Source organism: Podarcis bocagei (assembly GCF_964188305.1).
Source record: "Podarcis bocagei genome assembly, chromosome: 16".
NCBI classification, from domain to species: domain Eukaryota; kingdom Metazoa; phylum Chordata; class Lepidosauria; order Squamata; family Lacertidae; genus Podarcis; species Podarcis bocagei.
The window spans coordinates 31079972-31102899 of NC_138142.1; the positions used below are offsets into that span (position 1 = coordinate 31079972).

The window sequence follows — 22928 nt, forward strand, 5'->3', positions numbered from 1 at the left end:
TGTACATAGCCTACATCTGTGAATGCTGGCATAAATAAGGCCTTGAAGACCCCCTCTCCAACTCCCACAAAAGGCAGGCACCTTGACTATACTGTTTTAGATGCCTGCTGAAAACTTGTTTGTTTCATCAAGCGTATCTGTAGACACATGATTTAGGTACATTTATTTTAAATGTTTTAATAACGGAGGGGTGCGAGGGTGGATTTACACACACAAACACACACACACACACAACTTAGAATCATAGAATCATAGAATCATAGAGTTGGAAGAGACCACAAGGGCCATCGAGTCCAACCCCCTGCCAAGCAGGAAACACCATCAGAGCACTCCTGACATATGGTTGTCAAGCCTCTGCTTAAAGACCTCCAAAGTAGGAGACTCCACCACACTCCTTGGCAGCAAATTCCACTGTCAAACAGCTCTTACTGTCAGGAAGTTCTTCCTAATGTTTAGGTGGAATCTTCTTTCTTGTAGTTTGGCTCCATTGCTCCGTGTCCGCTTCTCTGGAGCAGCAGAAAACAACCTTTCTCCCTCCTCTATGTGACATCCTTTTATATATTTGAACATGGCTATCATATCACCCCTTAACCTCCTCTTCTCCAGGCTAAACATGCCCAGCTCCCTTAGCCGTTCCTCATAAGGCATCGTTTCCAGGCCTTTGACCATTTTGGTTGCCCTCCTCTGGACACGTTCCAGTTTGTCAGTGTCCTTCTTGAATTGTGGTGCCCAGAACTGGACACAATACTCCAGGTGAGGTCTGACCAGAGCAGAATACAGTGGCACTATTACTTCCCTTGATCTAGATGCTATACTCCTATTGATGAGGCCCAGAATTGCATTGGCTTTTTTAGCTGCCGCGTCACACTGTTGGCTCATGTCAAGTTTGTGGTCAACCAAGACTCCTAGATCCTTTTCACATGTACTGCTCTCAAGCCAGGTGTCACCCATCTTGTATTTGTGCCTCTCATTTTTTTTGCCCAAGTGCAATACTTTACATTTCTCCCTGTTAAAATTCATCTTGTTTGTTTTGGCCCAGTTTTCTAATCTGTCAAGGTCATTTTGAAGTGTGATCCTGTCCTCTGGGGTGTTAGCCACCCCTCCCAGTTTGGTGTCATCTGCAAATTTGATCAGGATGCCCTTGAGTCCATCATCCAAGTCGTTGATAAAGAAGTTGAATAAGACCGGGCCCAAGACAGAACCCTGTGGCACCCCACTAGTCACTCTTCTCCAGGATGAAGAGGAACCATTGATGAGCACCCTTTGGGTTCGGTCAGTCAGCCAGTTACAAATCAACTGAGTGGTAGCATAGTCAAGACCGCATTTTACCAGCTTCTTTACAAGAATATCATGGGGCACCTTGTCAAATGCCTTACTGAAATCAAGGTAGGCTATATCGACTGAGTTCCCTTCATCTACCAGGCTTGTAATTCTGTCAAAAAACGAGATCAGGTTAGTCTGACATGACTTATTTTTCAGAAAACCATGCTGACTATTGGTGATCACAGCATTCCTTTCTAGGTGCTCACAGACTGTTTTCTTAATGATCTGCTCCAGAATCTTCCCTGGTATTGATGTCAGACTGACTGGGCGGTAATTATTTGGGTCCTCTCTTTTCCCTTTTTTGAAAATAGGGACAACATTTGCCCTCCTCCAGTCTGCCGGGACTTCGCCTGTTCTCCAAGAATTCTCAAAGATGACTGCCAGTGGTTCTGAGATCACATCTGCCAGTTCTTTTAATACTCTTGGATGCAGTTCATCTGGCCCTGGAGACTTGAATACATCTAAACTAGCCAAGTATTCTTGTACTATCTCCTTAGTTATTCTGGGCTGTGTTTCCTTTGCTGGATCATTTGCTCCAAATTCTTCAGGTCGGGCATTGTTTTCTTTATCGGAGAAGACTGAGGCAAAGAAGGCATTGAGGAGTTCAGCCCTTTCTGTGTCCCCTGTTTGCATTTCACCATCTTCTCCTCTGAGTGACCCCACTGTTTCTTTGTTCTTCCTTTTGCTACGAACATAACCATAAAAGCCTTTTTTGTTGCTTTTAACCTCTCCAGCAAGCCTGAGTTCATTCTGTGCTTTAGCTTTTCTGACTTTGTGTCTACACGTGCTGGCTATTTGTTTGAATTCCTCTTTGGTGGTTTCCCCCCTTTTCCATTTTTTGTACACATCCTTTTTTAATCTTAACTCAGTTAAAAGTTCTTTAGATAGCCACCCTGGCTTCTTTAGGCACCTTCCATGTTTCCGTCTCATTGGTATTGCCTGACGTTGTGCTTTTATTATCTCCCTCTTAACAAACTCCCAGCCATCATGAACTCCCTTTCCTTTTAGTATTACTGTCCATGGGATCTCACCCAGCACTTCCCTAAGTTTTATGAAGTCGGCTTTCTTAAAGTCAAGAAATTGAGTCCTAGTATGCTTGGCTGCTCCTTTCCGCTGTATAGTAAACTTCAGAAGAGCATGATCACTCGCGCCTAATGATCCTTCCACTTCTACCCCACTAACCAGCTCATCAACATTGGTTAGGACCAGATCTAAAATGGCTGTTCCTCTTGTTGCTTCTCCCACTTTCTGGACAATGAAGTTGTCTGCAAGGCCAGTGAGGAATCTGTTTGACCTTATGCTCTTGGCTGAGTTTGACATCCAACAAATATCCGGGTAATTGAAGTCCCCCATTACTACTATCTCCCTTCCTTTTGCATGCTTGGCCATCTGTTCCAGGAAGGCATCATCTATGTCCTCCGTTTGGCTTGGGGATCTATAGTAAACTCCCACAATGAGGTCTCTGTTATTCTTCTCTCCCTTAATTTTGACCCAAATGTTCTCACTTTGGCTTTGAGGTTCTAAATCTTGGATCTCTTCACAGGTATACACATCCCTGACATATAACGCCACTCCTCCTCCTTTCTTGTCTGGTCTGTTTCTCCGAAATAGATTGTATCCCCCCATTATTACATTCCAATCGTGGGACTTATCCCACCAGGTTTCAGTGATGCCTATTATGTCATATTTAGTTTGCTGTACCAAGAGCTCAAGCTCATCTTGTTTATTTCCCATGCTTTGCGCATTAGTGTACAGACATTGAAGTCCATTAATCATTCCCCCATGTCTCTTATTTAATGATTTTTTCCTCCCACCACTAGGTCTGCGTGTTCTAGTGACCTAGTGCTCTCTGCGTGACCTAGTGTTCTCTATATAGCTGAAAATGTGCACAGCATGGAGATGTCTGTGTGTGTTGTGTTTTGAGCAAGCGGTTAATAAATTTCCTAAATAAATAATCCATCCGTCCAGCCCGTTTTATATTCATGGAATTATTTTACTGATCTCACTTATAAAACATTAGAAGAACAGATGGTACAAAATGTACCGTAAAAAAGGAGCAGAGTCACATCGCTGTTGTTAGTGTAGCAACGGGAAAGCTTGCTGCCCTGTTACAGATTGCAACATGCATTTTAAAAATCACTTTTTTGTTGTTATTCATTTTGAAGATTTAGACTCTCGCCTCTAATCAACGGGTGCCCAAGGTGGCTTTACAGGTTGCAACAATACAAACGCCAAAACACTCCCATCCCCAACCCTTTGTCCTCTGGGTGATGGATGGCTCCGTTCTGTAGTCCCAGAACAACTGGCAGAAAAGTTAATGCCTCCCTGCATCTGCTCCTTCTCTGGACCAGTGGAGGAGGCCAGGCTGACCTCTCCTTGGATGTGCTTTTTGGGAGGCATTCCTTCTGCTCTGCAGTCCATCATCCTCTCTTGCAGGGACAGGCAACTTGTGGTGGTGGCTGGTACCCAATGGGGTTTGTTGGGGGATGGAAGGCAGGGAGCCCAACAGTAAGGTGGCACCAGAGCCAAATGCAGACGGAGCCAACGAATTCTACTTTTGTCCCCATCTTCCTCCTCCCTGCTGAGTTTGACAAGGGGCAACACTAAGAAGGAGGAGTTGGGCAACTTTCTGGATTGGTCGTCAGGAAGAAGGCAGACAGGTGAGGGCTGGATGAGGGCAGGCTGGGGTTGGGGGGGCAGTGCCTCATGTGCCCAAATGGAGCAGACTCCACTGCCAAGAGAGTCCTATGTGACTCTCAGCTGAATTTCATGTAGCTGGAGGAGTCCCAAGGGAGAGGAAGAGGCAGGGAAATGGAAGGAGAGTAGACAAGCCCTCTGCAAGCGACTGATTCAGACCACTGGGAGAAGTAATTTCTCTCCCAGGCAGCCAGCTTGGATATGTCCATTTTTGGTTGCTGGCTTCAGCTCCACCCTCTGCCAGTATGTGGCCCCTGACAGGTTATCCCTAAGGAAATGCAGCCCTTGGCAGAGAAAAAAGGTTGCCCCCACCCCAATTGTGATTTTACTAACGTATTATCATTAGCTACACAATAAAACTGACTGATAGCAGCTCCTGGAAGATTCCCTAAAAAGATGTTAGGCAGGCCACTTTCAATGGGCATCAGAAACTGCATGTTATAAGGAGAGATAAAGAGACATAGGGGTGGGGCAGGGGTGGCCAGCTTCCAAGAGACTACGATCTACTCACAGAGTTAAAAACTGGCAGTGATCTACCCCCTTTTGGGGTAGAAGCTTCTTTAGGGAAGAGGAAAGCGACATTGAGCTTTTTTTTAGGAAGGAAAGCCCTGTTTTTGGTGGTTCCGGTCATTTTAGGGGTGCAGGGCAAAGATGTTGAGCTTTTTTTAGGGGAGCCAAAGTTTTTTAGCTTCTTTGTGGGGAGCAGTGATCTACTGGTGATCTACTACAGACGTCCAGTGATCTACTGGTAGATCACGATTTACCTGTTGGACATGCCTGGCATAGGGTAAGGATTTCAGCCAAAGTAGTGGCTTGAGGAGGGGGGAAATCATCAAGCTGGCCACCACATCCATCTTACAGCTATAAGGTCTTCATTTTTGCAGGGATGTTGCCAGGGCAGTTTCTATGTCTGAGATGCTAGAGAAGCAAACACACACACACACACACACACACACACACACACACACACACACAAAATGGTGTTGGGCTCAGACCCTGAGCACCTCACCTTTCAATTACTTTTTAAAGTCAAGTTTCTAGTCCTTATCACTGTGAATATATGCTTTGAAAGTGTGTGTGCTTGGAAGCTGGAGTGGGTGCTGAATAAGATGCCCAGAGCCTTGAAGTAGGCCTTTGGTGCCCTGAATTAAGCTCCTTATCCTTTCCCACTGCCAGCAAATCCAGCACAGATAACACAAATCACTAAAAAAAAGTACAGAATAAATTAGTCAGGCACCCTCATTAAATTGTTTTATATGCCTATCGACAACAAATTTTATTTCAGCAAGCCTACCCAGACATATATCTCACCTATGTTTGTTTGAACAGCCTTACTGATTTCCTCAGAATTTTAATCATAATTATTTTATGTATATTAGTTTTTTTAAAGATAGCTTTGTGGACTTTAGCTGTGTTTTATCTAGAATTTTATTATATATACCACTTAGAGAGCTCTTGCCTTATCCAACTTATGAATCTTTCAAAATAAATAAATAAAATAAAATGCAGAAGAAGAACAAAATATGCAAGTACATGCTATGCTCTGTATAGGCAGGGTTGTGTCCAATACTGTATTAGTCAGAACAAAATCAAGACTAATGGACATGACTTAGGTCCATTCATTTCCATGAGTCTAAGTAAAATTTGGATACAATCCACGTTTGCTGTTTAGAACCTACACCTTACCACACCCCCATCTAAATCCAGAGTGCTTTATTGTGCAGTGGTATACAGAAATTCAGCCAAAAAGGGAGTGTTAAACAAAAGAAACGAGTGCTGAAAATCACCTCTACCACTGCCAGTTTAAGTTATGCTCTCCTTGTGGTTCATGTTTAGCTACACTGCTACAGGCCTAAGCTACCAACTAAAAACTCCTTTGTTTAGACTTCTGGTCTGCTGCGGAGGAAATGGCGGCGTGCTCCATGTCGTCGGAGTAAAGGACGACAAGGTTCCGGCTGCTAGGGCTCTGGGGGAAAACGCCAGGGCTAGGCGACCCCCCGGAAAAAACCCACGGGTAAGTGGGGACTCCAGGGGTCCAGCAGAGCAAGAGAACTCGCTTCACCCTGATCACCACCACCCCACCCCCCCGTCGCTGTTTGCAGGGGGAGAAGGGAAGGGGCTTTGCCCTTCCGAAACTGGCACCAATCCCTGGCACTGTCCATTGATCAGCAGGAGCAGGACAGAGCCTGTGGAGGCTCATGCCCCAAAAGAAGACCCCCCCACCCAACGGAAGGGCCGTTGAAGCTCAGTGGTAGAGCAACTGCTTGGCATGTAAAAAATCTCAGGTTCAATCCCAGGCATCTCCAGGTAGGCCTGAAAATGTATCCTGTAGGGATGTCAGGGAATTCCAACAAAAACGGAAGGTGGGAGCAGAAATTGCCGGTGTTTGCTTATTCATCCCATGTCCGGAACGAAAATCAGTATGATTGGCATTTGCTGTTGCATTCAGTCTGCAATCAATACCCAATGCATCACACTGTTCCCCTCCATTTGGATTGTGTTTCCTTAGCACTGAAATGAAGAGAGTGGGATAACGTAATAACAATGTAACTTACACAATCAATTACGTAAATGATGCAAATTGTGTGATTTTGCCACGGCAGACAGCACGAATGACGTTGTTTGGGGCAGAGGGCGAACTGCGGCAGAACAGAGACAGCACTGCAGTTGACAAATACAGGAAGGGATGCCCTCCTACATCCCTAGTTTCCAGTCCAAAACCCTGGAGAGGTGCAGCCCATCTGCATGGGCGGTGCTGAGCTAGATGGACCAATGGTCTCTAAAGGCAGCATCCGACATTCCAATTTTCCACTCCAGGGAGGCCGAGAAGAATTGCTTTAGACTTGGGACTCAGAGAGAAGCAAGCCACTCTCAACAAGGAGTTAAGAAACGGGAGAGGGCGTCCAAGGCTGTGGCCCAAAATGGGAGCAACTATTTTGCTTGCTTGCTTGTTTGTTTGTTTCCCCAAAGAGGTAATTGTTCAAAGAACACGAAACCTGAAAAAGAAAAAAACCAAGGGAGCACGGAAATCTCAGAGTCTCTGTTATTGGTTCTGTTATTGGTTCTGTTGTTTCTTCCTCTTGACCACGGCAGCACCAAAGAGTCCCAGGGCGGCCAAACCCAGCCCTGCGATGCTAACCCCCACCAGGGCGTCTCGGACCTGCAGGATCAAAGGGGGAGCCAAGTCAGCAAAGAACACCAGAAGGATGTTAAGTATAAATGTTTAATTGCACACTGAAATGGAGAGTGCCTGTATGTATATTGCGGAAAGGGTTTAACATTGGAAATTTCCATTGAAGCTCTCTCTGAGCTCTGACTGAGTTTATTTTTTTTTTTTTTATAATAATTTTTATTACGTTTTTTTTCCAAATTACAGATAGAAAAGAAAGAACATAGACAGTAGAAAGAAAGAAAAAACAGAAAATCTCAACCATTTCAACAACTTATTTCCAATTTCTATCGGACTTCCCCACATCTCCCGCATAATGCATTCTTGACAATAAAATTATCAGCAAATTATAACCTTGTTTCATGTGTTTCTTTTTACTTACAATTGCAGTTTAAGTTTAAATCTCTTGTTTTCCATTTACTTTTAAAATATAACATATTGTCATTTTTACCCATTTAAACCTTGGTTCTTTCATAAAAATTATCCAATTTCTTATATAAACCATTTTTGTTGCTGGGGCTGATATTCCAAATCATACGGCGTCTTAAGATTCATATAACTTATAATACTTTTGCAAATAGTCCTTAAATTTACACCAATCCTCCTCCATTGCTTCTTCTCCCAAATCTCGGATCCTTGCAGTCATCTCGGCTAGTTCCATGTAGTTCATCAGTTGCGTCTGCCAGTCCTCCAGTGTGGGCAAATCTTGAGTCTTCCAATGCTTGGCGATAAGAATCCTTGCTGCAGTAGTAGCATACATAAAAAGAGTTCTATCCTTCTTTAACACCTTCTGGCCGACAATGCCCAAGAGGAATGCCTCTGGTTTCTTAGGGAAAGTGTACTTAAACACCTTTTTTAACTCGTTGTATATCATTTCCCAGAAGGCCTTCACTCTTGGACAGGTCCACCAGAGGTGAAAGAATGTCCCTTCAGCCTCCTTACATTTCCAGCATTTATTATCGGACAAATGGTAGATCTTATGAGCTCTGACTGAGTTTAGAAGAACTGTTGTTGTTCTCTGCTAGCTTAAACAGGAGTGTTTAATCTTAGAGCATGTGATTAATTTATTCAATTGCAAATCTCCATCTAGAAGAGAGTTGCCCGTTAGTCCTTCTCTGGATGCCACAGAGAACAAAACAGTGTATAAATGGGCCTCTCAAGGAACTGCATAGCTTTAAGCTGGATGCAGGCTATGAGAGACACAGAGCATTGATTGAAGAAGAAACTATGCTTGGATAAGCATGTGCTTTATGGAATTATCTGCATGTATCATTGGTGTTTTTGTACCTGCTTTAAATAAGTTCTGGTTAGTAAAGCTTTGACTAATACTTATGGGTCTGGACAATTTTTATTCCAAAACGATCTGGTTTTTATGCATCCAATGGCTTCATGCTGCACAGTATAAGAGCCCTGCTACTACAGGATCAGGCCAAAGGCCCAGCATCCTGTTTCACGCAGGATGCTATCCTTTGGAAGCTATCCAAGTCGGTGACCCTCACTCCATCTCGTGGGAGCCAATTCCATAGTTTAATTACGTGCTGTGTGAAGAATAACTTCCTTTTGTCTGCCTCAAATATTCAAAAATTCTATTGGGTGGCCCCGAGTTCTAGCATTATGAGCTTGCTTTCTCCTCCTCCCTCCCCTTCCTATTTCCTTGTGTGCCGTGTATTTTTTTGAAGACCGTGAGCAGGGAGGGGCCATCTTAGATCTGCTTTTTCTTTTTTTGCAAGCTACTCTGAGAGCAGGCCGCAAATGCCACTGAGTAAATAAACAATAAGAATAGTACCTGATCACTCCTGGGCACACCATAGCGTAGCTCGGTGACGAAGTGTTCGCAGTTTTCGCTGGTGACTTTGTACTGCAGCTCTTGGCCCACCATCTCCTCGGCCCGCTGGACGATCTTGGTCCTGGGCAGTGGCGGGAACTTTGTGTCGTGCTTGTTATTCACCCGGTAGCGGTGCTTCCCTGCCACCTCCCGTAGTAGCTCCTTCTTCACCAGCGCCTTGTCAGTTAGGGTCGACATGAGGCTAGCACAGCCTGCTCCTGCATATTCAGCTGGGGGGGGTGGAGAGAGAGAGAGAGAGAGAGAGAGGCTGTGGTGGGGGAAAGCTGGCTATGAAAACCTTTTACCCCGTTTAAAGCACACAGATTCCTTCCCCCAAAGAATCATGGGAACTGTAGTTAACGCTTCACAGAGCCCTTAACAAATGAATTCTGAGGGGCAAACCCTGTGCTTCCATAGGGCATTCAGTGTGCTTTAAGACATATGGTGTAGGTGGCCCTTGGGCCACCTCAGAATTGAGATGCCTGTAAATGGAGCTGCGTACCACACCCATTAGGGTTTCAAGGGCATTTTCTCTCCCCTTTGATCCTTTTCAAATGGAATATGTCATTTGTTGACGGAGAATGTTCAGATGGTAGTGGGGACACAGAAAAAGTTTTTGGTGCAGCACCAATTTCAACCAAGCAGAGGGCCTCCTCGGTAGAGGCACCCACCCTGTGGAACGCCCTCCCATCAGATGCCAAGGAAATAACCTGACTTTTAGAAGACATCTAAAGGCAACCCTGTTTAGGGAAGTTTTTAATGTTTGATGTTTTATTGCATTTTTTATATTCTGTTGGAAGCCGCCCAGAGTGGCTGGGGAAACCCAGCCAGATGGGCAGGGTATAAATAAATTTATTATTATTATTATTATTATTATTATTATTATTATTATTATTATTATTATTATTATCACTATTACTTATTTATCAACATACCCTGTAATAAAATAAAATACTGAAAACCTTCCCCTAGGCCTATGGAGGCTAGGGTTGTCATCGTTCTTGCTGGCCCCTGATTTAATGCCTTTAACTGCAGCTTGACTAGCAAAGATGAGCAAGGTGCTCTCCATGCTGTGAAAAGCTTCATACCTGTAGCATTTTCAGAGACCTGTAGAGTTGGAAGGCACCCCCAAGGGTCATCTATTCCAAAACCCCCTGCAACGCAGGAAGCAAGCTGCATTTAAGATGCACAGGGGAAGACCACCTCCTCCACCCACCGCACCGCCCGGTCACTTGGCCATCTTAATCTTACGATTCCTTACAGGGTGGAGCGAGGTGAATCACAAAGCCGTTCCCCACGTAGATGGCCCAGTGCTGGTATCCAAAGCGGAATATTTCAATCAAGTCCCCAAGCTCCAAGTCATCCTGTAAGAAGGGCAGACAAGGGGAAAGTGTTAGTCAGCCACACTCAGCAGCAACACGTATGGAAACGGGAAGAAAGAAAATAGGAAACAGGGGCACTGCCGGAGGCAGCCTTAATTGAAGTCTGGACGATCTGGGCTGGAGTGAAAATGAAAGAGAAGGCTGTATCAGGAGTGATTTGGGTTGGAAATTAGTTGGCTTGCTTTCTGTGACGTGTAAATCATAAATTTGTACCTATACCATGTGGGGTGGGTCCATTAGAGTGAATTGCACAGAGTTCCACCAACCTTAGTCTGCCCTTGGCCAGGACCACCACCACTGCCTACCAGTTTCCCCCGTCATTTCAGTGCTGCCCTTGCAGAACTCACTTGGGAGGATGAGGACGGGGACAACATTAGAATTAGCTGGGCCTGCCCGTTATTGGTTCTGGCTAGGGCTGGGCGATATATCAAGATATCATCCAAAACCAGTTTGAAGTCCATATTGTGATACTGGTTTCATAATTTTTGACATGGCAATACATCACAAATCATTATGTGTGTGTGCTTCGCAAAAATTATGACACGGGGAAAACCATGAAAACATCCAATGCATCCACACGGCTCCATCCTTATTTCAGACATTATGATACATCAGTGTATGGTGATGTTTAGCGGGTGATATATCACAATGCTGAAAACCAGATACAGTGGTACCTCTGGTTGTGAACGGAATCCATTCCGGAGGCCCACTTGCAACATGAAAAGAGCGCATCCTGAAGTGCCGCGATTTGGCACTTGTGCGCATGCGCGAGCGGTGAAACCCAGAAGTAACCCTTTCCGGTACTTCCAGGTTGCCGTGGGACATAACCTGAAAAAACGTAACATGAAGCATGAGGTATGACTGTATCGCCCAGCCCTGGTTCTGGCTCCACCTGTCCCCAGCCACGTCTCCTGCTAGCCTCTTTGCCTGCTACCTTACTGCTCTCCACGGACACCAGCCACTGCTGCTCTAGGTATTACCTGCAAATGCACACCTTAGGCAAACTTGTTCCTATGGGCTCCCGTGCTCCAAATCGTTCAAATGCCTAGCAATGCCCCTGCTAGGGAAGTTTGAAAGAAAAGGCACACAGAGCCCACAAACAAAGCAAAAGTCAGAGCCAGCGAGTCATGGGAAAGCTCAGAGCACCGCAGGGGCATTCCAGAGCAGTCACAAACACAGCCCTATGAAAGAGGGCACAGACTGTTTCTGGGTCTGATGGAGGCCAGCTGGAATCCCATTGTTTCTGCTGCCGTTCTAATTCTATCATCCCATTGTAAGCAATTCTTTGGTGTGTGTGTTGTTATTTTTTTTAAAAAAAACTGTTTTTATCTGTATTGTGTTTATGCCTGCATTATTCTAACGTCTTTGCATTGTGCGCACCTCTGAGCACTCTTGTTGGGGCTTCTGGCAGGGTATGTAATAATAATATGCAAGCATTGATGTCTGAGGACAGAAATATAGAATATTTATTTCAGTTCCCAATTCTGCTTAGGAGCGCTCAGTGGAAAGTATGTTCCATTTATTTTGGAGGAAGCTCAATAAATGTAGCACAGTTAAGTTGCTCCATCAGTTTCTGGAGGCTATTTTTCAACCTTTCAAATCATTGATTATTTCCCAGCCTATCCATAGGAGGGCATTATTGGAATGCACTAGATTTATCTTAGATGCAGGCAACATTTTTTACATGCTTCTGCAATCAATTGTAGATTGGATACAAGCTCATTCATTTCCTGCTGATGTTTTTTTTAAGGTTTTTTGGGGGGTTTAACTTTCTGCACAGCTGCCTTCTTTCATTTGAAAATTTGTACAGCTTTGTTTGCAACAGTCTACGGTTCGTATACAACAAATTATCTATCTATCTATCTATCTATCATCTATCTATCTATCTATCTATCTATTTCCGACAGTTACACCTTGATACAAATTATGCACGTGCACACGAACACATTATGTTCTTAATTCTGGCTTTCACTTTTCAGCCCTTATGATTTCAGTAAATACTTGAAAGCACATGAGTCCTGAAATATCAGAAGCCACAAGGTTGGCTTAATAAGACTTTCATTAATTCATAGAATTGTAGAGCTGGAAGGGACCCCAATAGTCATCTAGTCCAACCCCCTGCAATGCGGGAATCTCAACTAAAGCATTCATGACCGATGGCCATCCAACCTCTGCTTGAAAACCTCCAAGGAAGGAGAGTTCACAACCTTCTGAGGGAGTCCGTTCTGCTGTCAAACAGCTCTTATCATCAGAAATTCAGTAGGGGCCTATGTATAGCTGCTTGTTCCATAACTAAGAAGAGTATAACTGTGGTAAATAAGCAAAGGTACATGCATATATATTTTTTAAAAATGCATGGGCTCTTTCCAACTACTCAGAACAGACCCACTGAAATAAATGGAGCTAAGTAAATTGTGCCCATTAATTCCAATTCTGAGTAGAACTAATAATGGATACAGACCCTCCAAGTGTCCCTATTTTCTAGAGACGTCCCTTGTTTAGAGAAGCCGTCCCAGTTTCTGATTTGACCACAGAATGTCCCGCTTTTCCTTAGAATGTCCCCGAGCTGTCTGAAGGCAATCCTGTATAGGAAAGTTTGTTTAATGTTTTAGTATGTTTTTATATATGTTGGAAGCTGCCCAGAGTGCTTTGGCAACACAATAAGATGTATGGGGTATAAATAGTAAAATTATCATTATGGAATGGGACGTCCCTATTTTAATCCGAGAAATGTTGGAGGGTACTGTATGTTGGATACAACCCCATTCTGCGCTGTATGAGATTCAGAATTTGGGTTCCTTCGGTACAACACTTTGAAACCACACACAGAGTCCTGGCTATTGTCCTAATTCCACAAATATTCAGTAAACAAAGGGCTGAAAACTTTATTAGAACCCAGGCAGGGCTTCTCCTGAATCCTGCAGGGATGCAAGTCACTATCAGTCAGAGTAAAAAAGTAAAACTGAAAGTGCTTTTCCCCTAAAAGGCTCCTTTCTAGATTCCTATACTCAGTAAGGGAACATCAACAAATTTCGTCCACAAAGGATGCTACCTGCACTATTAAAAGATCCAATCTACAAAGCTAATCTCCTGTGTAGTGACCATAGTCCACTCTGCTAACCTGATGCCTTCCAGATGTTTTTCACTACAACTCCCATCATCATTTGTGCCCAATTCTAACCTTACTCAGGAGTCCTACTCTAGTCCTACTGAGAGTCAGAGTGGAGCAGTGGTTAGAGTGTCCAACTAGAACCTGGAAGACCAGGGTTCAAATCCCCACTTGGCTATGACACTCACTGGGTGACCCTGGGCCAGTCAGTGCCTCTCTTAGGCTAACCTACTTCACAGGGTTCCTGCGGGGATTAAATGAGGATGTCACCTTGAGCTCCTCAGAAAAAGTGGGATATAAATGCATAAATAAATAAATAAATAAATAAATAAATAAATAAATAAGAGCAGACCCACTGAAATTAATGTACATAACTAATTTAGGTCTACTCTGCTAGGACTATCTTTGGCTACTAATTCCAGAAGAGCTACGCTGCACAGCTTTGGCTGCAAGGTCCCAAAAAGGAAAGAGAAACTAACCTTTCACAGGTTAGTCAGAGGCCACAGAGACAGGCACACACCAACGCAAACATCACGACAGAGTCAAAGTATTTTACTCCCAAGCAGTGGTGTAGCATGGGGGAGGACCACAGGGTGCAAAATTCTGAAGGGGTGCAACCAGGCGCCCCACGACAAGCTCTCTCATCGATGCCGTGTGGCTGAGCTCCTGCCGCCTTCCAGAGCTGGGGGGAGGCAAGCCAGGCCTTCGGGGCTGGGTCAGAGCCTCCTTCTCCTCCTGGCCAGTGAAGGAATGCCTGCATGCACCATGTCCTTGGGCTGGTCGTAGGCAAGTTTAGGCCGGCTCCCCCTTGCGCACTGCACGATTCATTGCAGGGGGTTGCACTAGATGACCCTGGGGTTCCCCTTCCAACTCCATGATCCTATGATGTGCTGGGCCCGCAGGGAAGGAAGGAGGGCAGGTGTTCAGTGGACACACCAGAATCCGCAACCAGAGCCAGAGCACAGGCAGAACCAGTCTGGCAAGTGTCTATTAAAAGCAGAGCAGACCTGTCAAAAAAGGGCATCTTCTGTGTATAAATCAGGGAAGATCTGTGACAATGGATTCATTGGGCCAGGAGAAGCAGCTAACAGGTATTGACAGTTACCTTGAGTCACAGGAGACAAGTCATGCTCTCAAATTTATGTTTGTGATGCTTGGGTGATCTTTGGCTATGGGGCTGGGCAATTTCTAAAGTCTGTAAAAGTTGTCACACACCTTTGTTCTGGGTCCCCTCACCCCCTTGCAAGGTGGGTGGGGGGCTCTCATTACAACAGAAAATAAAGATTTTCCTTGATTTCCTCAACTGCTTCCTGCCTACGCTCATTTTTCTCGGACTTAAGGGATACTGGATCTCTTGATGGGGAGTTGGGCTGTAAAAGTGCAGCCCTCATTTTCTGTATAACACAGGGATGGCTTCCCACATTTCAAAGGTCATACACTTTATCAGTGGAAAAAGATGGGAGGAAGGGGTTACTCTAAGCACCATTAAGTCCAGAACCCAAAATCGCCAAACTACACCACTGTTCTCTCCACAATCAGCCAAAGCAACAGATCACTTCTGCGCCACACTCTGTTACCTTAAAATAATGATCCAGTGCCCCCCCCCAACACAGCTCACTTACCACATCAAATTCTGGCACCCTGCTGTGCATCGCCATGATCACCAGGACTGCCGCTTCCTCCTTGTCACCAGGGTAGGAGCTTTGCAAAAAAAAAACCAGGAGCAAAGGGCTCGAAAGTTGACTAGAGCTAAAGCAGGAAGGATCCTGACTGCTGCCCGGGACTTAACAAACAGCTGGGAACAGGGACAGGAAACTCTGCCACTAGTGGAAAAACAGCAGACTCTGCCACGTCAAAATAACTGTACAGTCCAGTAAGGGACTATCTCCAAATTCCTAATTGCTCACGGCAGATATTACCCATGATGACAACAGGATCCTTTTTTGAAAAGAGAAAGAAAAAATCAGCTGTGCCAGGCAGGGCGGGGCTGAGAAGCAGACAACAAACAGGACCCGCTCAACAGAAGGAGCAGGAGGAGCCTCAGGGGAGATTAAGCAGGCGTCTTTCCTGTTAACCTTTACACATCTGCTGAAACCTTTCATCCGCTGAAACTTAAGACGGTATTGCCAGTCTCACACTCAGCCAGTCCTACCTGAAAGAGTTGCTACAAGAATAAAAGTGAAGGAAGATCAATATATATGCCCTCCTGAGCTCCTTGGAGGAAAACCAGAAATCAAATAAATGTTTAAAATAAACCTATTCAGCGCCAGCTCCTTGTTTGAGGGGACTCTGGGCAAAGTGCCATCTTCTGGGAGGTCTTATTACATTGACAGGCCTCTTCAGGTCTGCCTGGGAATAATGGCGGCAGCGCTAATCCATCTTTATTTCCTACAATGCCCTGGGGTGCTCAGCGTAGTGTCACTCTTGGGTACAAAAAGGGGAGCTCGGGGTGCTGTGAAATAAGTAAGCTCAGTGTGCCTTACCAGATTGGGAGACGGCGGCCTGGAAAATTTATGGTTGCTCTTCCTTTTGACATCCATGTTTCCATGTGCAACAGCTAAGGCAGTCCCTGTGAAATCAAATCAGACAAGTTACTTTTTAATGCTCCTGGTCTGCTTTTTGGAGCTTTTTGGAGAAGATAGATTCACTTTGATTTCTAAGTAGGCCCTCAAACCTACCTAAGGTTTGGTAGGTTTCTTAAAGGGCAGGGTATATAGGGTTTCCATTGCTGCAGTTGCGGCACTGGATTCCCTGAGGTTTAATGGGGAGAGGGGATTTTTAGCTTCAACCATGGGAGGGATTATGGTGCTGGAGGAGACTCTTGAGAGTCTCATGGATTGCAAGAAGATCAAACCTATCCATTCTTAAGGAAATCAGCCCTGAGTGCTCACTGGAAGGACAGGTCCTGAAGCTGAGGCTCCAATACTTTGGCCACCTCATGAGAAGAGAAGACTCCCTGGAAAAGACCCTGATGTTGGGAAAGATGGAGGGCACAAGGAGAAGGGGATGACAGAGGACAAGATGGTTGGATAGTGTTCTCGAAGCTACCAGCATGAGTCTGACCAAACTGCGGGAGGCAGTGGAAGACAGGAGTGCCGGCGTGCTCTGGTCCAGGGGGTCACGAAGAGTCGGACACAACTAAACGACTAAACAACAACATGGGAGGGATTCTCATTTTTTCGTTTACTTCTCAGTAAACATGTGCCCTGGTAGGACTGTGGCAATTCTGCAGCCTGATCTTTTGTATTCTTTTTGGGGAGCAAGTTTCCCAAGGATGAACTATGGGCGGGGCTTTACTCTCAAGTCAGTATGCACAGAATTTCAGCTTTAATATTTCAGTGTTGATTTAGAATAAAAATAACTTTTATTTAGTTGCTTTTTAAAAAAAAGAATTGTAAAATGGCAAACTAAAAGGAGACTTTTTAATTTTTAAAAAACCTACAGCTATATGCTACTTCAGTGTGGGAGAATCTGAGCATTTTCTTCAAACTTCAAAGGTGCGACAAGGAACAGTCACTGCCAATGTTAGGCTCTGAGAGCGATGAATCTTTCCCAGAAATCCTGTTCAGTTTTCTTTCTTTTTTTATTTCAGACAAGTTGACATCAGGAGGGAGCAGGAGCACAGAGGTGTGAATTAAAGTGTGAGGGAAGGCAGCACAAGGTGGAAGAAAGCAAGCAGAGTCAAAAAGGGAAAATGAAAAAGAGACGGAAAGGCAATAGCATCAGGTGAAAGGAAGCAGGAGGTTAGAAAAAGAGTAGAAATGTTTGAGAAGGTAAAGAGAATGTGCCGGAAGAAGGGGCGGCAGGGAAGAGGCAACAGGTAGACAGACAGCTGGTGACAGAAAGGATTGTGAAAGAAGGCAACACACATGGAAGTGACAGGAGATGAATGGCTGAGGAGGCAAAAGGAAGGCAGAAGATGAGAGAGGAACACAAAAGCAAAATAGGGTGGGGGACAAAAAGTGCAGGAAGGCAGGGAAAGAAAAAGGCAGCAGCAGCAGGTAACAGAGAAAGAAAGGAAATGATAGGACTTTTGGATGTAACAAAATGCATTCACAAATAGGAATGATGACTTGCTGTCTTGCACAACCACAAGCTTCACTGAGGAGAAAACCACTGGAAATCAAAGCGAGGACATAGCTACGAAAAGGGTTCAAATGTTTAACCAACAATACATGAAATACTGGTTCACTTGTATGGGGGGACAGGACGGACAGTATGTCAACACCTCAGTGTGTGATATGCAGTTGAAGGGACAGGATACCCAAATCCTGTCTGAAATCACCCCAGGCTTCAATAATCACACCAGGCCTCAAAACTATCCCAAACTCCTTTTGTCTTCTAAAAATCCAAAACAGCTTTTCTCTGCTTGTCTCTGTTTTTCTCACAAGATGCTGTGCATAGGCAAACTGTTACTTTTAAAGGCTAATGAATAGGCTCTGTCATCGCCAAGAATACTCAGGCCTGAGAAACGAATCTTATCTCATTCGGTTGCAACATCTTGGACACGCTGAACCACCAGGGCTCCTCGACCCACCCCCTCGGCTTCTCATTCCCCCTTTCCTGGGAAGAGTCCCAATAGTCCCAAGACAGGAGCTTTCTGTTCATGCTCAGAGGAACTCATGGGGCAGGACTCTGGAAGGAGGAGAAAGGAGGAGGGAACTGGAAAGGGGTATATATGCTTGTGCACATGATTGTGAACTCGTGCATGCTTTTGTGGACTATCACACTTGCTCCTTCTACCAGTTCATGGATGGTAGAAATAAAAAGCCTTTTCCCCGAAACTATTCCTTGAATGTCTGTTGACTCCCACTTCCCTTTCCCAGGCGCAATATTTTTCCCGCCCGAGGGCAAAGCCTCATAAGGCTACACAGTGAAAATGTAAAAGTCCCAGGTTCTGGGGTTGGGAGTCCAACGTGGGTCTGGACAGACTGAAGATGACTGCTCTAGAAAGGTTTCGTTTACCTTCGTTCTGACTTTTAGCATTTTAAAGCCTGCTTCACAGCTGGGCTTGATTGCTAGGGCTACCTGTTTTATAAGCAACCTGCTCCCTGTGTCATTGCTAACTATGATCCAGACAGGTTGGTGTTGGGCCGCCCTACCTTTGAAGAAGGAGGTCTGGCGAGGTGGCTTTTTGCTTCTTCTCAACCCTACAACTCCTGTCCTGAACGTGCCAGGGGGGGCCCTGGTGGGCACCCCCACTTGGTCTCCTTTGGCTTGCATATGGGGTGCATGGAGTAGGCCCCCTGGCTTTGCCACCAGGCTTTTAGACATTCTTGCCAGTTGCTTATCATAAGAACAAGGAGGTTGGGGGACACAACCCCCAAAGCCTTTGGGGATGGTCCCCCAGGAACGGTTGGCTTTCCCCATCGCATTATTTTCCGGATGTATTACTCGGCCCCTCTCTGATTCATCCCCACAGCACACTCTCTTCCATACTAGGTTCAGACCCTTCTGAGTGGAGGCAGCAGTTTCCTTATTCAGTGGGTATTCTTTCCGACTCAGCACTGAAGGTTCCTTCAGGACTTTTGTCATTCTCTCAGGTCCCGCTTTTGCTGAATTTTGGGTTGGAGGTGTCAGCAGAAGCACGCTGTTCTCACAGAGCAGAGGCTGGAGTGGGGCTGAGGTCATGGCTTCTGCAGTGCCCCCTTCTCGAGCCATCAGGGTCTTTGGCTTCTGGGTGGCCTTGTGGCAAGGGCCCCTGTCACAGATCCTCAAAAAAATTTCAGACATGTCACTGGTCTGATTGGTTTTTTTCCAGCACAGCTGGAGGTGCCCATTGAGGGCCTGAAGAATTATGACAGCCTGGTAACCACTGGCAACGGGCCTAGTAGTAGCAATAGTGACTCCATTTTGCCAGGGGCTCCTGATTGGACTGTTGTTGTTGTTGTTGTTTAACTTTTATTGATAAATGCAATACTTACAAACACAAACCAGAACACTAAACAAACTTATTATACATACACCTCTCAACTTAGATTACAAAAAAAGAAACAAACATACAAACTAAACATGCAGATATAAATTTTGACTTCCCTCCACCTATATGTGGCTTCCTTTGTTTCTTTTCTTTTCACTGTGTTATCAATATTATTTTTTACTATCTCATCTTATACCCATTTCTTCTTAATTTTTTACTCTATAAGTTTCATTCATTGCATATTGATATATTAATACCAGAACAATGTTTTTGGATGTATTCCTTCACGCAAGTCCACTGCTCTATCAGTTTTTGGTCTGATTGGCCTCTTAACACTGCTGTAAGTCTTGCTGATTCTATCAATCAATCAATCAATCAATCTTTATTATGGTCCAGAGACCCAACAAATCATTACAAATCAATACACAATTCATACAGCCTACCTCCAGGTTAATCAAGCATTTTGTTTAGAATATAGGGCTCATTTGTTCTTGCAACCACCGATAAAAACTTTGCCACTGCTAACGTTCTAGCTTTTGTCCGGTCTTCCAGTAGGAACCTGACATAGTGTGCCTCTGATTTTCCCGGGAAAGGTACCAGCAAGGGTAGTATCAGTTCAGCCCTGGCCTGCTCATATTTTGCACAATGCAACAAAATATGATTTATGGAATCGATGTCTTGAGCATACGAGCAAAGTCTATTGGTCTGTCTCCCCCCCAACTGTATTACCTGGGTTATGAAGGCGCCCAAAAGGTTTTAAAGCAAAGATTACGGGACAATGCACACAGTGACTTGCTGATTCTATATATTCACAAAATCTTATTTGCCATATGGTTGCATATAAGAAAACTTTTTTCCTAGCGGCAGGAATGTCAGTCGATATAATTCCCAAGAGGTATGCCTCTGGTTTCTTTTTACATTGTATTTTAAGCTTTTTTAAAAAAGTTCCTCTTGAATGTCACTCCAAAATTGTTTAAAATACACACACTCCCACCACACATGATACATGGTTCCTATCTCTGTTTTGCATCTCCATCACAAATTAGATTTTGATTTGAATTTGAGTCTCATCAGCTACCCTCACCTGGTTTAGCCGGCCAGTTGAAGCCATTTCCCAGAGGTGTGGCCGCTGTCGCATGGTGACAGCTTCAGGGAGCCACAGGTGAGAGATGAGTTCAGGATAAGGACCAAAGGTGGACAAACTACCCTAGAAGAAGTAAGATGTGTCTCCCGCCAGAGGTACTACCTCTTCCATAACACCCCGTAACGTCTTGTTCATTCATTCTAGTACATTTCGTATTCTGTTTTGTAATATATGTTTGAAGTGAGTGGACACAGCATTAATTTTGGGGGGGCCACATATTTATCTTTGCAGTTCCTGAACCACAAATTTACCTTGAAGATATATTTCTGGCAAAGGATTAGTGCTCTGAACTTTTATGCAGCTTTCAGGGTCAGGATGCTAAGCGTTCTTTCCAGGTCACATTTGAGATAAGCTGTTGTACCAGGATCAAAGGTGGTTCATGAGGAGTACATACGAAACTCATACCATGAGCCATAGAAATAAGACATGTACAAAGTTCAGACTAGCACCCATCCTTACAAGCCAGAGGCAAAAGTGAGCGGAGCAGTGAATGTAAATGCTACCTTTGTGCAGTAACCTAATTTCTACACACCCTCTCTATCCAGCCAAGCAAGAGGCATAATCAGAGTTCGAGGACACATTTCAGCCACGTGGAAATATACAAGGCAGGCACAGAGCAGCATGTCTTTGCCCTATCCTATCCAAGAGCTTCTCAGGTAGTGCGTATGTATGTGTGTACATACATCAGCTGAGCCAATCACACCACTCTCCTTGTCAAAGATGTGCCCAATGCTCACATGCATCTCACATAGCTAGCTAGCTCGCTCCCTAGCCCATCACGTTACTTGAGGGGAAAGTGTTTCCACATAAAATCATGAATCAGAGCCATAATCCTTCCTTTGCAAGGGGGTTGGGCTAGATGATCCCTGTGGTCCCTTTCAACTCTAATATTCTATGATTCTATAAAGTGAAAATGGAGAATCATAGAGCTGGAATAGGGAAGGGCCCTGGTGCAGGAGTAGAGCCTTGCATGCAAAAGGTCCCACATTCAACCTCCAAATTATCCAAGCAGGGCTAGAAATGTTCCCTATCTAAAATCCTGGAGAGCTGCTGCAGGTCAGTATAATGACTGGACTGAGCTGGATAGCCCAATGGCCTGACTCTACATAAGGCAGCTTTCCTAAGTTCCTAAATTATAAGAGGGATGCAATCCACACTTTGCAGGCCTCCCTGTAACATATATGGTTATTTCACTGTCTAGGACTCACCAAAAACACTTATCCTACTACCACCCTGCAGAAATGCGCTTTCCCATTTCTGCCCTCTACCACCTCACTTTTTAAAAAAATGGTGCTGAAACTTCGAACAGCAAATAAAGGAGGAAGGAACTTCATGCATTCCTGCTATGAGCATGTCAAGAGTGCTACTGTCTTGAGGCAGACAACAAAACTGCGGGAGGCAGTGGAAGACAGCAGTGCCTGGCGTGCTCTGGTCCATGGGGTCACGAAGAGTCGGACACGACTAAACGACTAAACAACAACAACAAGGCAACAGTCCAGGTTTTTTTGCAGCACAAAGCATCCAAATTGACAGCCCTTCCTTATATATAAAATGCATAATCCAGAAGACAGTGGAGATCTTAATTGTGTGACTTCCCCATTAAGTAGAAAGGCAGGTCCTCAAAAAATAAGCACGTGCATTGCACGCAGCATCGATCCCCGACATCTCCAGAGATGGGAAAGACTAGTCTAGGTAGAAAGTCCCTGGGTAGCTACTACTACCAGTCTAAATTAGCTAAACTGAGCTAAACCAGAGATAGAGGAGATGCGGCCCACCAGGCGGTGCTGGACTACAATTCCCATCCTCTCTGACCATTGGTCATGCAGGCTGGGGCTGATGGGAGTTGGAGTCCAACAGCCCCTCGACGGCTACAGAGTTCTCCAATCCTCAGCTAGAGGGGATCGGTGGTTTGATTCAGCACAGATCAGATTCTAGAAAGAGAGACGCAAAACAAACCTTTAGCCGGGCGGCAGTCCTGCAGCAGCTGAGAATATCCTGGGCCGAGAGAAGAGCAGAACCAGGAAGGCTGCAAATAACAAACAGTGACGTAATGCTAGCTCTGCCTCCTCCTTCTGTCATCTGGGGAAGAGCAAAAGAAGAGGGGGAAGCGGGGGATTAAGGCCTGGGGTTGCCGCCCCCTGCTGGAGGAAAGTTTGTCTGCAACATGTTAATTTCGTGGCTTAATTCAAGTTTAAAGGAGCCTCTCTCAACCTTGGGTTCCCAGGTGTTGGACTACCCTCCCATCATCCCTGATTGCTGCCTCAGCTGGCTATGGATGATGGGAGTGGTAGTCCAATGGCACATGGGAACCCAAGTAGGGTTGCCGTATTTCAAGGAGTGAAAATCCGGAGACGAAAGT

At 45.0% G+C, this 22928-nt stretch overlaps 1 protein-coding gene and 1 long non-coding RNA gene across 4 annotated transcripts; one reads left to right on the forward strand and one right to left on the reverse strand.

The window, feature by feature from the left end:
- The first annotated feature begins 3228 nt into the window (after positions 1–3228).
- On the forward strand, positions 3229–4963 carry LOC308575526. The gene is made up of 2 exons (XR_014002855.1): positions 3229–3636; positions 4827–4963. It is a non-coding gene; the product is annotated as an uncharacterized lncRNA (long non-coding RNA).
- Positions 4964–5267: 304 nt separating this feature from the next.
- Positions 5268–22680, reverse strand: LOC308575477 (phospholipase A and acyltransferase 3-like). 3 transcript variants are annotated; one of them, XM_081174208.1, is made up of 5 exons: positions 22526–22680; positions 15989–16074; positions 10276–10378; positions 8976–9244; positions 5268–7180 (listed from the first exon to the last, which is right to left on the reverse strand). In XM_081174208.1, the coding sequence occupies exons 2-5, from the start codon at positions 16043–16045 to the stop codon at positions 7076–7078; spliced, it is 534 nt and encodes a 177-aa protein (XP_081030334.1). In that variant the 5' UTR covers positions 16046–16074; positions 22526–22680; the 3' UTR covers positions 5268–7075. The 3 variants fall into 3 exon arrangements, with proteins under 3 accessions (XP_081030334.1, XP_081030333.1, XP_081030335.1); XM_081174207.1 differs by lacking the exon at positions 22526–22680 and adding an exon at positions 18608–19300; XM_081174209.1 differs by lacking the exons at positions 15989–16074; positions 22526–22680 and adding an exon at positions 15128–15509.
- Between the last annotated feature and the right edge of the window lie 248 nt (positions 22681–22928).